This window comes from Rhinolophus ferrumequinum, chromosome 8 (genome assembly GCF_004115265.2).
Source record: "Rhinolophus ferrumequinum isolate MPI-CBG mRhiFer1 chromosome 8, mRhiFer1_v1.p, whole genome shotgun sequence".
NCBI classification, from domain to species: domain Eukaryota; kingdom Metazoa; phylum Chordata; class Mammalia; order Chiroptera; family Rhinolophidae; genus Rhinolophus; species Rhinolophus ferrumequinum.
Window position 1 is genome coordinate 52,731,753 of NC_046291.1, and position 12,210 is coordinate 52,743,962.

General features: G+C 35.2%; 1 protein-coding gene across 3 annotated transcripts in view; it reads left to right on the forward strand.

Moving 5' to 3' along the window:
- The window catches only part of SLC25A12 (solute carrier family 25 member 12), a 159,287-nt gene that overhangs the window by 127,328 nt on the left and 19,749 nt on the right, over window positions 1-12,210 (forward strand). For all 3 annotated transcript variants that reach the window (XM_033111382.1, XM_033111383.1, XM_033111384.1), the window contains 2 exons: window positions 7,635-7,716; window positions 8,976-9,134. In XM_033111382.1, coding sequence (XP_032967273.1) covers window positions 7,635-7,716; window positions 8,976-9,134 — 241 coding nt within the window. The remainder of the gene's footprint in view (window positions 1-7,634; window positions 7,717-8,975; window positions 9,135-12,210) is intronic.

Genomic DNA, 12,210 nt, shown 5'->3' on the forward strand with positions numbered 1-12,210 from the left:
CTCCAGGAGGCGGGAGGGCTCAACAAAGAAACAATGGCTTCCCCTGTAGGAATCTACTTAAAACTTAGGTATAAAATAGAAAGGATGGCATATTTAGTTATCTCAACCTGTGAAAGTTGTTATGAAAACACATGTGCATGACTGATAATCTGTGAGTTCAGAAAAAGAAGTTATGAGAGAGGCAGAAGTTAAAAACTTGGTCACTGATTATGGAACATCCTTCTTTCTCAGTTTCTTCATTTATTAAATAAACAGAATAGTATCCATCTGATAAGGTTATTGTGAGAATTACATGAGATAATGCCCTTGCATTAGGCCTGGCACATACTGAGTAGGCAATAAATGTTAACTGCTATTGTTATGATTGTTACTGTTGCTTAATATGAGAAGCCTATTTGAGCAAACTCCAAGTTGGGCTCAAAAATATATATGATACCACACCTTCATCCACCCTCATCTACTTCTTTCCTTAGGTGGAAGAGGATGGGAAGTGAGGAAGAATTATATCTTTATATTTCATCTTTATTGCCTGTATTGTTTTACTTTTAAAATTATTTTGTGCTGGGTGAAATTCTACATTATATTTTTAAAAAATTTAATTGATGGATGTTCATGTAGGAAAAAAATCCCTACCTCACATCATACATAAAAATCTATTCCAGTTGGAGTGTTCTAAATGTGAAAGATAAAAGCTTAGAAAAGATAACAGGAGATTATATTTATGATCTAGAACAAGCAAGGATTTGATAACAGGGTACAAAATACCTGTCATAAAGAAAAAGATCAATAAGTTGAACTTCATTAAATTTAAGAGTTTTTGTTTATTAAAACATGTCACTAAAAGGGTGAAGAAACAAGCTACAATCAAGGGAAAGATGGAGGATATCCAAATGGTATAAGAAGAAAGAAAAGGAAGGAAAGATAGAACAAGAAAGAAAAGGGAAGGAAGAAGTTTAGTAACATTTGTAAACAGAAAATACACATTAAACCTACAATTCGATGCTATTGGCCACAATTATACTCTGACAATGGCAAGTGTTGTTCAGGAGGTGGAGGAATATCATAAACCACTGACATCACCACTTTGGAAATGATTTGGCACTATCAACTACAGTTGAAGAGACACATACTGTGACCTGACTGTTCCTCTCCTGGGTGTAGTCTCTAACAGGAATGAGTGCATGTGTTGATTAAAAGACATGTACAGTAATGTACATAGCTGTATTATTTGCAATAGCAAAAAAAATGGAAATAATTGTCCATTATTCATTAACAGCAGAATGGGTCAATGTGCTATAGAGATGACCAGTGAGAAAAGTAGAAATTTTCATTTGGGGAAAATGAGTTAAATAAAAGGAGGTAGGTTGCAGAGAAGAGGATGTGACATTTTTGGAGCATGAAGCACTTTAGAAGTTAAAACCAGGTTAAATACTAATTTTGACCCTATGTGAGAATGGGTATACAAACTTCTTTTTCTTTACTGTATATCACATACATTTTCAATTGTATGGGGTGAATGATGTATGATGGATCTGCTTTGGCATATACCTATTTTAAAACAAAAAGGTTAGTTTTTATGGGAAATTGTATTCAAGCTACTAACCACTTACACAGGGAACTTTTGGAATATAAGCTCGGTTGGGTTCTGCCAAAACATTATTAGGATGATTTTTCTCTCTATTTCAGGTATAGCATTCCTTAGATATTGGATTATGTCTCTTGTGTATTTTGCATATTCATGGACCTTCTTTGAACTTTGGATTCATGAGTACAGAGAAAGCATTACAATCCACTTACTGGTTCCTTTTTTTTGGAACTTCTTGTCTCTGTCACCTGTGATAGTTTTACCATATATGAAAGTCTGTTCTCAAAAAGGAGGAAATTGTGTTTATATATTAGTTTTATTATTTATTTATTTATTTATTTATTCGCCATGTACCTCTTTTAAATTATTTGATTTAAATATTTATTACACTGTTTAACACAATTTAACTCCCCTCTTACTGAGAAAAAAGTATATACAGTATATACTGTTTAGCATTAGGGAGAAGCACAGACACGCACACTCACACACACACACATTTTTTTTCTTTATCTCCATCTCCTAGACTGTGGTCTTTAGCTTTTAATCTTGCTTTGTAAGAATATTGAATTCAAATCCAGTTGTATTAAATTCATAGATGTGATTTGTGGACAAAAGAATTTTATTTTACCTAGCCTCATTTTGCCATTCTAATGATCTATTTTAGTTGGTATAAAATATATTCCTTTTTTCCCTCCTTTGCTTAGTGTAAGACTTAAGCATTTCCTCCCTTCTTTTCTATCTATTAATAGTGCCCATTTGGAAGAGGCAATTCTCTTTATTGTATTGGCAAACTGCATGAAGCAGCTTGGTTTGAGCAGGTTGCTAGACTTGTTAACTGACATGATTTATCTAATTCTCATTTATAGGAGGAGGTACATTCAACAAAAAAAAAGCAAAAGAACTTTCTCCTCTCCACATGAGATCTCAGGTCATTTCCTATCATACACATATGCTGAGGTAGCAGGTTAAAAATCAATTAAGATGCTCAACTCTTATTTTGCTGGGAAAAACACTTAATTAATCTTATTAAATATCACCTTCTTGATCAGAGTCATAACCTGAAGGGAAAGAGCACGTTTTCCTTTGGCCCATTTGCTCACTCACGGTAGGTGATCTTCTTAGTGCTGAGCACTTTCTTTCAGCCTAAATGCTAAAAATTCAGTACACAGTCAGTAATAGGGATGAGAGCTACAGTAGCATTCTACTTTGAATATTCATGAAGTGAAATCCATAGCATTAATTATATTAATTTACATACCTGACTACAAGTGAACCATAAGTTATAGTGATAGCTGAGCCTAAAAAAATCCTTAGTAACCATATATTGTATGGTTTTTTTCCATAAATACTTTTTAATAAGGGCGGAGGCAACATTTCTTTCAAAAGGCATTTGGGTATTTATAGTTAGAGATGTTTTAGCTAAGAATTAAAGCACGGTATAATCCTTCAGTTTTCATAGGATTTTGTAAGGCTTATAAACATTCTTTAAAGGAAAGGAGTGTAAAGAAAACGTGTGGATGAACACAAGAGAAACCTTTTATATGAATAAGGGTATTAGTGGTTACTTGACTCTTATTTGAGATCTTAGCCCTGTTATTCTATGAGTTTTAATTCATTATAGTCTTTGAAAGGGGTCATGATTGAAAATAATTCATATATATAAGAATGAGGTTATTTTCACCCAGTTTTGTGATTGAGAGTTTCTAATTTTGGGGAAAAGTTTTATGTGCATTGATTTTAAAATATTTTTAAATCTAAGTCAAAACGTTGTAATTTTAATTTCTTCAAAATATATGATGCTAAACATCATCTTTACCTTGAAGATACAGATTGTGTTTGTTTTCAACTATGCTGTCTTTGAAACAGTGTTAGAATTAACTGGTTAGCCTCACTGTGTTTAGTCAACATTTAAAAAACCAACTGAAGCATATTCAGTCGGTGTAACACTTTAAAGTGATACCAAAAGGTTTTTGGATTAATAAATGAAAAAAAATTTTAATCATTTCATTTTATCTCATTCTTTTATCATTTCTATTTTTGAAATATAATTATATGTAATTTGATATGTATTACCTAAATTTATAAATATAAACAAAGATAAATCATATATATAATTATATGTAAATAATTATATATAAGTAACTATATAATTAAATATATAATTAGTACAGTGGAATATGTATGTAATTTGTAAATTAAATCATATATGGGGTTTGGTGCTTGAAATCTTTGCCTGGAAGGGAATGTTCAATCATGAACAGTTGGAGACGTGAACAGTTGACTTAAAGAACGATGGAGAATGCAGTGGGGTGACCAGGGCCATCGCTCTGCTTATTCCCCATCTCAGTGAGACCTTTGGCAGGTCACGTGTCCTGTCCGTGGTATGGCCATGTTACATTACAATATAGTACTGACAGAAAAGTGCAGTGTGGTCTCACTGTGGGTAGAAAGTGCTGAGCGTCAGCAACCCCCTGATGGCCTCACAAGGGAGTTTATTTCCGGAAGATTGAAACATCAGACACCTGCGGGCCGCATTAGGGCATAGGTCTGGAGATAATGTACTTTTACCCTTTGGGAGATAGCACATCTCTAAACAGACTAAAATTATTGTCATTATTATAGTAATAAACATACCAAAATGTAATTATCTTTTTGGATGGCATATTGTTTGCTCTTCTGTGAATGAATCAAAATTAGGCTTGCATTCAAGGTTTTGTTAAAATATTCTACTCTCTTCCATATTAGATTCCAAATGAAATATCAATCTCAAATTATTAATTGCTCACTTTTGTTACAGCATATAAATCAAACATAATGGATGGCTATATAGTTGCTTGGGCAAGGTTGGTAGGAAAAAAATTTATTCCCTACAAGTCATAATCATGTCCTACTATGTGTAATTTTCTACCTTTTTAATGATGGTTTCTTCCAAGTATTAAATTTAGTTTTGAATGTAATAGATGTATGCTTTCACTTAAGTAGATTATAATAAAGTTGGTATATTAGTATAGTTGAGATTTATAAAATATTTAATGATATTTGAAGTAGTAGTGTTTTACTAATTGTTAGATTTTCTAAGGGTTTTATCTTGACGTTTCATCAAACATTTTTTTTTTTACTATAGAATTTGTTGAACCATAACATGATGGCAAGCTTAATGAGCTTTTTAAAAGATCTCTGCCTACAGAGATCACAATCAAACATTAAATATTTAGATATCAGATGCTTTGGTTAAAACAGAAATGATGCTTATTGTAGTACAAAATTCATAAAACAAGGTAGATGAAACCTTTTTATATACTGCTTTCCAAATTGTTTGTAAATACCTGGATTTGTCATATTTAGCTTGGTTAATTGAGCTTTGAAGAAGTTATACATGAAGTTATATATGAAAGCAAATCAGAATAGACTAGCTTACATTTTCCCTGTTTTTAGATTTTAAGCATGGATTTCCTTTTCATTAAATTATTCTAATCTTTTTATTATCTAAACAGTATCTAAACTTTTATTATGCTGTTTTCTTTTTTAAAACAATTTTTTTATTGGGGAATATTGGGGAACAGTGTGTTCCTCCAGGACCAATCAGCTCCATGTCAAGTCATTGTTTTCAGTCTAGCTGTAGAGGGCGCAGATCAGCTCCAGGTCAAGTCGTTGTTTCTCATTGGCCCATGTAGGAATCAAACCAGCGACCCTGGTGTTATGAGCACTGAGCCAACCATCCGCTCACATTATGCTGGTTTTTTAGAAGCTCATATCAAGTTAACATTTTTCAAGTTTTCTTTATGATAAAGCAAATATTTTATTCCTTCACTTCAGACTGTTCATATAGCATAACTACTATTTTCATAATGAAAATATTAAAGAGCAAGACTGACATACTAATATAGACAAATTATTTCAGATTTTTTATGCTGTAGGATACCTGTGAAATAACTTTCTGAATCACAGTAGGATTCTTCCCTTTGCTTTGCTGTCATCATAGATTTTATATTAGAACTCTAAAGATGGTTAGGACAGTGGTTCTCAACCTAGCTACATAGCAGAATGATTTGAAGCTTTTAAAAAATATATAAGCCCCAGGCTCCAGGGATTCATTATTTAAAGCCCTTCAGGTGTTTTCTTTGTATAGGAAGAGTTGGAGAATACATAGGCCTAGGAGAGCAAATGCTCGATAGCATAGGACAGAAATACCTAGCCATAACCTCAGTAGTTGAACTTCAAAGCCAGAAATAAGGCTCTGAACCCTTGAAGTAGTACCGTGTTTCCGTGAAAATAAGACCTAGCCGGAAAATCAGCTCTAATGCGTCTTTTGGAGCAAAAATTAATAGAAGACCCAGTCTTATTCTACTGTAATAGAAGACCAGATATAATATAATATAATATAATATAATAAATATAACATAATATAGACCAGGTCTTATATAATATAATATAAGACCGAGTCTTATCCCCAAAAGATGCATTAGAGCTGATTGTCCAGCTAGGTCTTATTTTTGGGGAAACACAGTAGTTACTAAAGTTTTTAACTGTAGTTCAAAAAAGATGCCCTTGATCTCATTTTACATATAATTCTAACAATCCTAGTTTTGTGATTATAGGTGAGAGCAAAATCAAACTAGGAAGCTATTGGTGAAAGATGTGATAGCTGCTCTATAACAAAACAATAAACAATCCGATTGAAAAATGGGCAGAGAACATGAAAAGACATTTCTCCAAAGAGGACATACAGATGGCCAACAGACATATAAAAGGATGTTCAACATCACTAATCATCAGGGAAATGTAAATAAAAACCACAAAGAGATATCACCTCACTCTTGTCAGAATGGCCATCATCAATAAATCAACAAACAACAAGTGTTGGCGAGGATGTGGAGAAAAGGGAACGCTTGTGCACTGTTGGTGGGATTGCAGATTGGTGCAGCCACTATGGAAAACAGTATGGAGGTATCTCAAAAAAACTGAAAATGAATATACCATACGACCCAACAATTCCACTTCTGGGTGTTTATCCAGAGAAAACGCAAACACTAACTCCAAAAGTCATGTGCATGCATATGTTCATTGCAGCATTATTTACAAGCCAACATGTGGAAGCAACCTAAGTGTCCATTGATAGAGGAATGGATAGTGAAGATGTATACATATCTATATATTCATATACACACATACACAATGGAATATTACGCAGCAATAAAAAAGAATGAAATCCTGCCATTTGCGACAACATGGTTGGATCTAGAGGGTATTATTCTAAGTGAAATAAGTCAGGCAGAGAAAGACAAATACCGTATGGTTTCACTTACATATGGAATCTAAAAACAAAACAAAGTGAAAACAGACTCATAGAAATGGAGACCGAAGGGATGGTTACCAGAAGGGAGTGGGTGGGGACATGGGTGAAAAGGGGAAGGAAAATATAGTCAATAATATTGTGATCAGTTTGCACTGTGACAGACGATTGCTAGAAATAGTGAAGTGATCACATTGTAAGGTATAAAAATGTTTGAATCACTATTGTACACCTGAAACTATTAATGATATAAGACTGTATACCAACGATACTTATATGCTTAAATAAAAATAAAAAAAGAAGTGGCAGCTGTCAGGTATGGGAGGACAGCATGAACAGCTAGCTGCCTTATGCTAATATGTAACCGATGGACGTGTGAATATGATGACCTTCAGTCATTAGAGATGGTAGGTTATGAGTATTCTCTGATCTAGGAATCAAGATAGGTTTTGTACATTTTACAGAGATTTTTAAATTTTAAGTTGGTGAAAGTAAACAAAGGGGGAAAGATTTGATACCTGAAATGTTTATTCACTTCTGTAAAATGATAGTGTATTCTTTAACAGCAGCAGGTAAATGAGGCATTAATAGGCTTGTAAAAAAAGGGGGGAAAAAAGCTACTGTTTCTAGGTTGATAGGGTTTTTCAATGCCAATCATAGAGGTATCAATTTTAAAATCTTAAAATAGCCATTGTAGCTTTTTCGTTTGCTGTATGCTTTCCCAAAAATGTCTCCATGTTTCCTTCTCCCCCACAGCAATCTCACAGTCTAGGCAGGTCTGTCTGGCTTCAGATTGCCGAGTCTGCTTACAGATTCACTTTGGGCTCAATTGCTGGAGGTGAGTGATATGTCTATGTGCTGTTTCAAGCTTGTGTTGGTGTAATATTATCTCACGAGACCGGGACAGATCAGCAAAGGTACAGTTCATTGTTCCCGCAGGTCATGGCTGTGGCGCTTTCTGAAGCATTTTTAATTTTATACCCATGATCAGAGAGAGGACTTGTCATAGCTTGGCCATAGTCCCTCTGGCTCCAGTCTGTCTTTAGGACAAAACCTCTGTCTTAACATGGACGTCTTGGATGCAGTGCTGCACTTGCCGTAATTATACTGGTTAAAGCCAGTACAAAGAAATGGAGTCTAAGACTATGTTTATAATGTTGGGGGTGATGTAGGAAATCAAGATTTGGGGTACAAATCCCAGAACCTTATGAAACAAAACAGCCTCTCAAAGGGATGCACTTTTGCTTTTTTGCTTGTATTTTTTTTGCCTCTCCCCTTTTACTGAAGCATACCAAGACTTACGAGTTTATTTGCTAAAATGGTTCTCCCCTCCCTGCTCCTGGGCAAATTCAAGACTTTTTTTGCTTAAATCTCTTCATAGAAAAAGTGTAGAATCTGAAATTGCTTTGTTGAGAAAACGTAGCAGGTGTGATTAAAATGCTTATGATTTTTCAAAACAAGCCTGAACTGATAAAACTATTATTTTTTTCTTTTCAGCCTCAGTTTTAGAAGTTGCAGAGCATGTTTTGGTTTTCAACAGTTGAAAAATATATTCTAGTTCATGTTATAAATTTTTCAGTCCCTGAGAAATCTAAAGCCTGGCCTTTTTAAAAAAAACAAAAACAAAAGCAAATTCTGTACATAGGGGTAGGGTTCTCTTGTGATTTAGTTCCAATATTATCGTTGTAACTAAGATTAATTTACCAAAATGCTTTAGTAAACTCAAGTTTTAAATTACAGCCACCTATGTGTGTATATATAGTCAATTTAAGGGGTAACTGGTATATTTAGGCATTTAATGGAAAGTATAAAGAAATATGTTATGTATAATAGTTAAGTGTTATAGAAAATTGAGTGTTGATTATCTAATGTTGGTGATGTCTTGAAAATCCACTATAGCTGTTCTCTGAAGCAGCTGTATTAATGGAGCGCAATGGTTGCTAGGCTGTCAGAAGAAGGAAAAATAATATCAAGTCTGTTTTGTGAGAAAAGATGCTGTGTTTCATGTTCTAGTCATTTGAGATAAGATTTGTTGTCCTTATACATTCTGCATTTAATTGTGCTCTCTTTGAAGCCTGAACATTGTTTTCTTTGTAGCTGTGGGGGCCACGGCCGTGTATCCCATAGATCTGGTGAAGACCCGCATGCAAAACCAGCGTGGCACTGGCTCTGTCGTGGGGGAGCTGATGTACAAAAACAGCTTTGACTGTTTTAAGAAAGTCTTACGTTACGAGGGCTTCTTTGGACTCTACAGGGGTGAGTAAGCAAATCTCAGCTGTTGAAATTAGTGATTTCATCTCACCAGTGGCAGATTTTAACTCAATCATGAAAATCAATGTGTAGCCTGCCCAGTCAGACGAGAGCTATTTCTCTTTTTTATTTTTCTCATTGATCGTTTCCCTTTTCACATTCTTGCTGGTAGCTAGCCATGTAAGTCTGCAAACAAGGTCTTCATTTCGTCTTCCTGCTATTTATCTGTCTTGAAATCCAAATCCTACGTTTGTCCCAACATGGGTCTGTGGTCACTGTGCTCTTACAAACTAAGGCACGTGTCTGCAGGTGGAATACAGTGATGACAGCTAAGAAATAGAGAGTTTCTTTTCTCAGAGAATTAGAGAGGAGAAATAGACCCTCTCTGTGGAGCAGAAGCCAGGCTGCCCCTTGAAGGTGAGTTTACCCCCTATCCACTTGTTTCTACGGAAATACCACGTCTTATCTTTTCCAAGGAGACCATTCATAAATCTTTTCCAGTGAGTCATCTGAAGTTTAAAAAAAAAGAAAAGAAAACCTTTTGTCTCCAAGTCTCTTTCTTGCTCCTTCCTTCCCCTAAGTTCAGAGGCAGTGAGTGGAAGCAGGAAGATTTCTTGTGCAGGAAACGTTACCACCAACTCCAGGCGGAACCAACCGCGGTGCTGCTTGCCTCGGAAGCAGCAGCCCATACAGATTCTCCCCACCCCCACTGGCTTTGTAGGAACTTGTTCTCTTTGGAGAGGGAATGACTTTCATGTGCATGTTTTCACATTAGAATTTAGGGTTTCCTTTGGGAGGGAGATTAATTTTTTAATCCCTTTGGGCGCCACTTGGAATTCTTTGAAAATACTCTCTACATGCTTAAATCCAGAGCGTTTATGTAATTTACTGTACTTGTTTGTTTGCGCACACAGTCTCATTAATCCCTAGCTCATTCTGAGCTCTGTTGAACTATTTGGCTTAGAACCTCTTCCTTGGAAAGAAAGACTGGGCCTGAACAAAGCTTTATGCTCATGGACAGGAGCAAAAACACCTCTGGTTAGCATTACGTACAGACATTCAGTGGAAAATGTAGCTCTGATACACTTATATTCGAAGGAAACGGTCATGGGGATATTCGTTTTTCACATTATATATACAATAAGAGAAAAGAGTGGTTCTGAAATCAAACTAGGCTCAAATACCCTGCTCCTGAGAATGAGTGTAATTAATTTTGCTCAAATATTCAAAACTGTAGCCTCTCCAAATTCCGGCTATAACAGCAAGTACTCCATGCAAGAGGTATACATTGTCCAGAATCCAGATCTGTGCGTGGGAATGCTTGTTTTAAACTTTATCAAACCCCGTATATCTAGATTTTATTTAATAGGGAATCTGAGGGTTGAGTGGCACTAAAAGTTGTTTTTTCCTTTGACATCTCCAATCTTTTTTGTTGTTGTTGAATAATGCCCTTTTTTCCTCCTTGGTGTTCGTATAAAAAGAATGCCCTCTGTTAGAAGGAAGCTAGATATATGCTGCAGCATTTAGCCCCTTGATGGATGGATCCTTTATTGAAGATTTCATTTGCGAGAGGTGTCATGTCAGTTCAATAGGTCAGACTTAGCAAGTTGTGGGGCGGGGAGGCGGAGGGATCGTTAGCTTTATTCAGTGTTAAATGAGAGACTTTTATTAGGAAGAAGATTGTAGGAATCCTGTATGTGAACGCTTTGATTATTGAGATTGTCATATATTGCTTAGAACTGGTCCATTATTCTGTCAGATGATCGACAAAATTGTTGACAGATTAGCCTAAATTTCTTTGCAGGCAACAATGATAAAATGACATAAATCAGTACTTTATTAAAATTCCATGAGTCTTACTGAGGCAAGTTGTAAAACAAATACACATGCTGACATGGTTGTATGGGAGCTAGACTAAAAGTAATAGGTCCTCATAATCATGAGGGTTAGAAAGTTAAGACTGCCATCTGCTGATTTATTCTTTTAAATCAGTCTGCTACCCATTAAAGGTGTGTGCAGATTTGTGTTTGTCATTGATAATTCAGTTTGACTGACAGTAGCCTGTATGTACGATTACTTGCTGGCTCTGAACTCATAGGAAATCACTCAGCAGTGTCCTCAAAGTAGGCTTAAGATCAGCAGTGAGCATGCAGACAACATACATAACTACCCCTTGGCTGGGTGGTTTAAAGGATATAAAATGTTTATTGTTCGCATCTTTAAAAAATGTATGCAAAAAATGTATGCTAACAATTTGGATAATCTGTGTGCTTTAGAAAGCTGAGCCCTCTGAATATCTACAGATGTCGAATTGTTTATATATTTTTTCTTTTCCAGTTTGCAGCCAGCCTGGGAAACTTAACTTTCTAAGAGTAATGATTTATTTTAAGAGGATTCTTTTGAAATGTCTTAAGTTTGACATATATTAGTAAATAAGAATATAATAGGCATATGTTTTTGCTTGTGGAAGATACCCATTACATGATACTTAAAACTGCATTTTTCTTTGCAGTTTTGGCTTTCTTTTAAATAAATGAGTACTGAATTCTGGGTTTCTCTAAAGAGAAAATCATGGCAGTTGGTTTTCTTTAATGACCAAGCCACTGTATGCTATTCCACAGGTAGCATCATTTGTGGCAAAATCTGGGTCTAGTTAACAGCACACTTTGCAGAGCTTTTCTAAGCATAGGACACTGGCTTCTTTTAAAGTATCTGTGTATGTTTGTGTGTTGCTGGTTGTAAAGGGAGGGAATTTGGTTACATTGTTATTGGCTGTGTTCCAGGAATAGTGATGATCCGTGGGCTCCATTCCTTCCTCCCATACTTTTGGGAAGGCATTAGATAACTAGGCTTTAAAGGAAGCATGCGTAAGGAAAGGATTTATAGCCTCAAGAAAGTATAACATTATATTTCACATGTATAATTTATATACATATACAGAGTTTTTAAGATAATCAATTTTTCCCGTCTTAATGAAAACCCTAAAGTGTTTTATGGGTAAATTATATGGGGAAACCATTTCTTGTCAGGCTCGTGTATTCAGGTCTAGTACGTCTATATTACTAACAGTTCTCTCCATTTA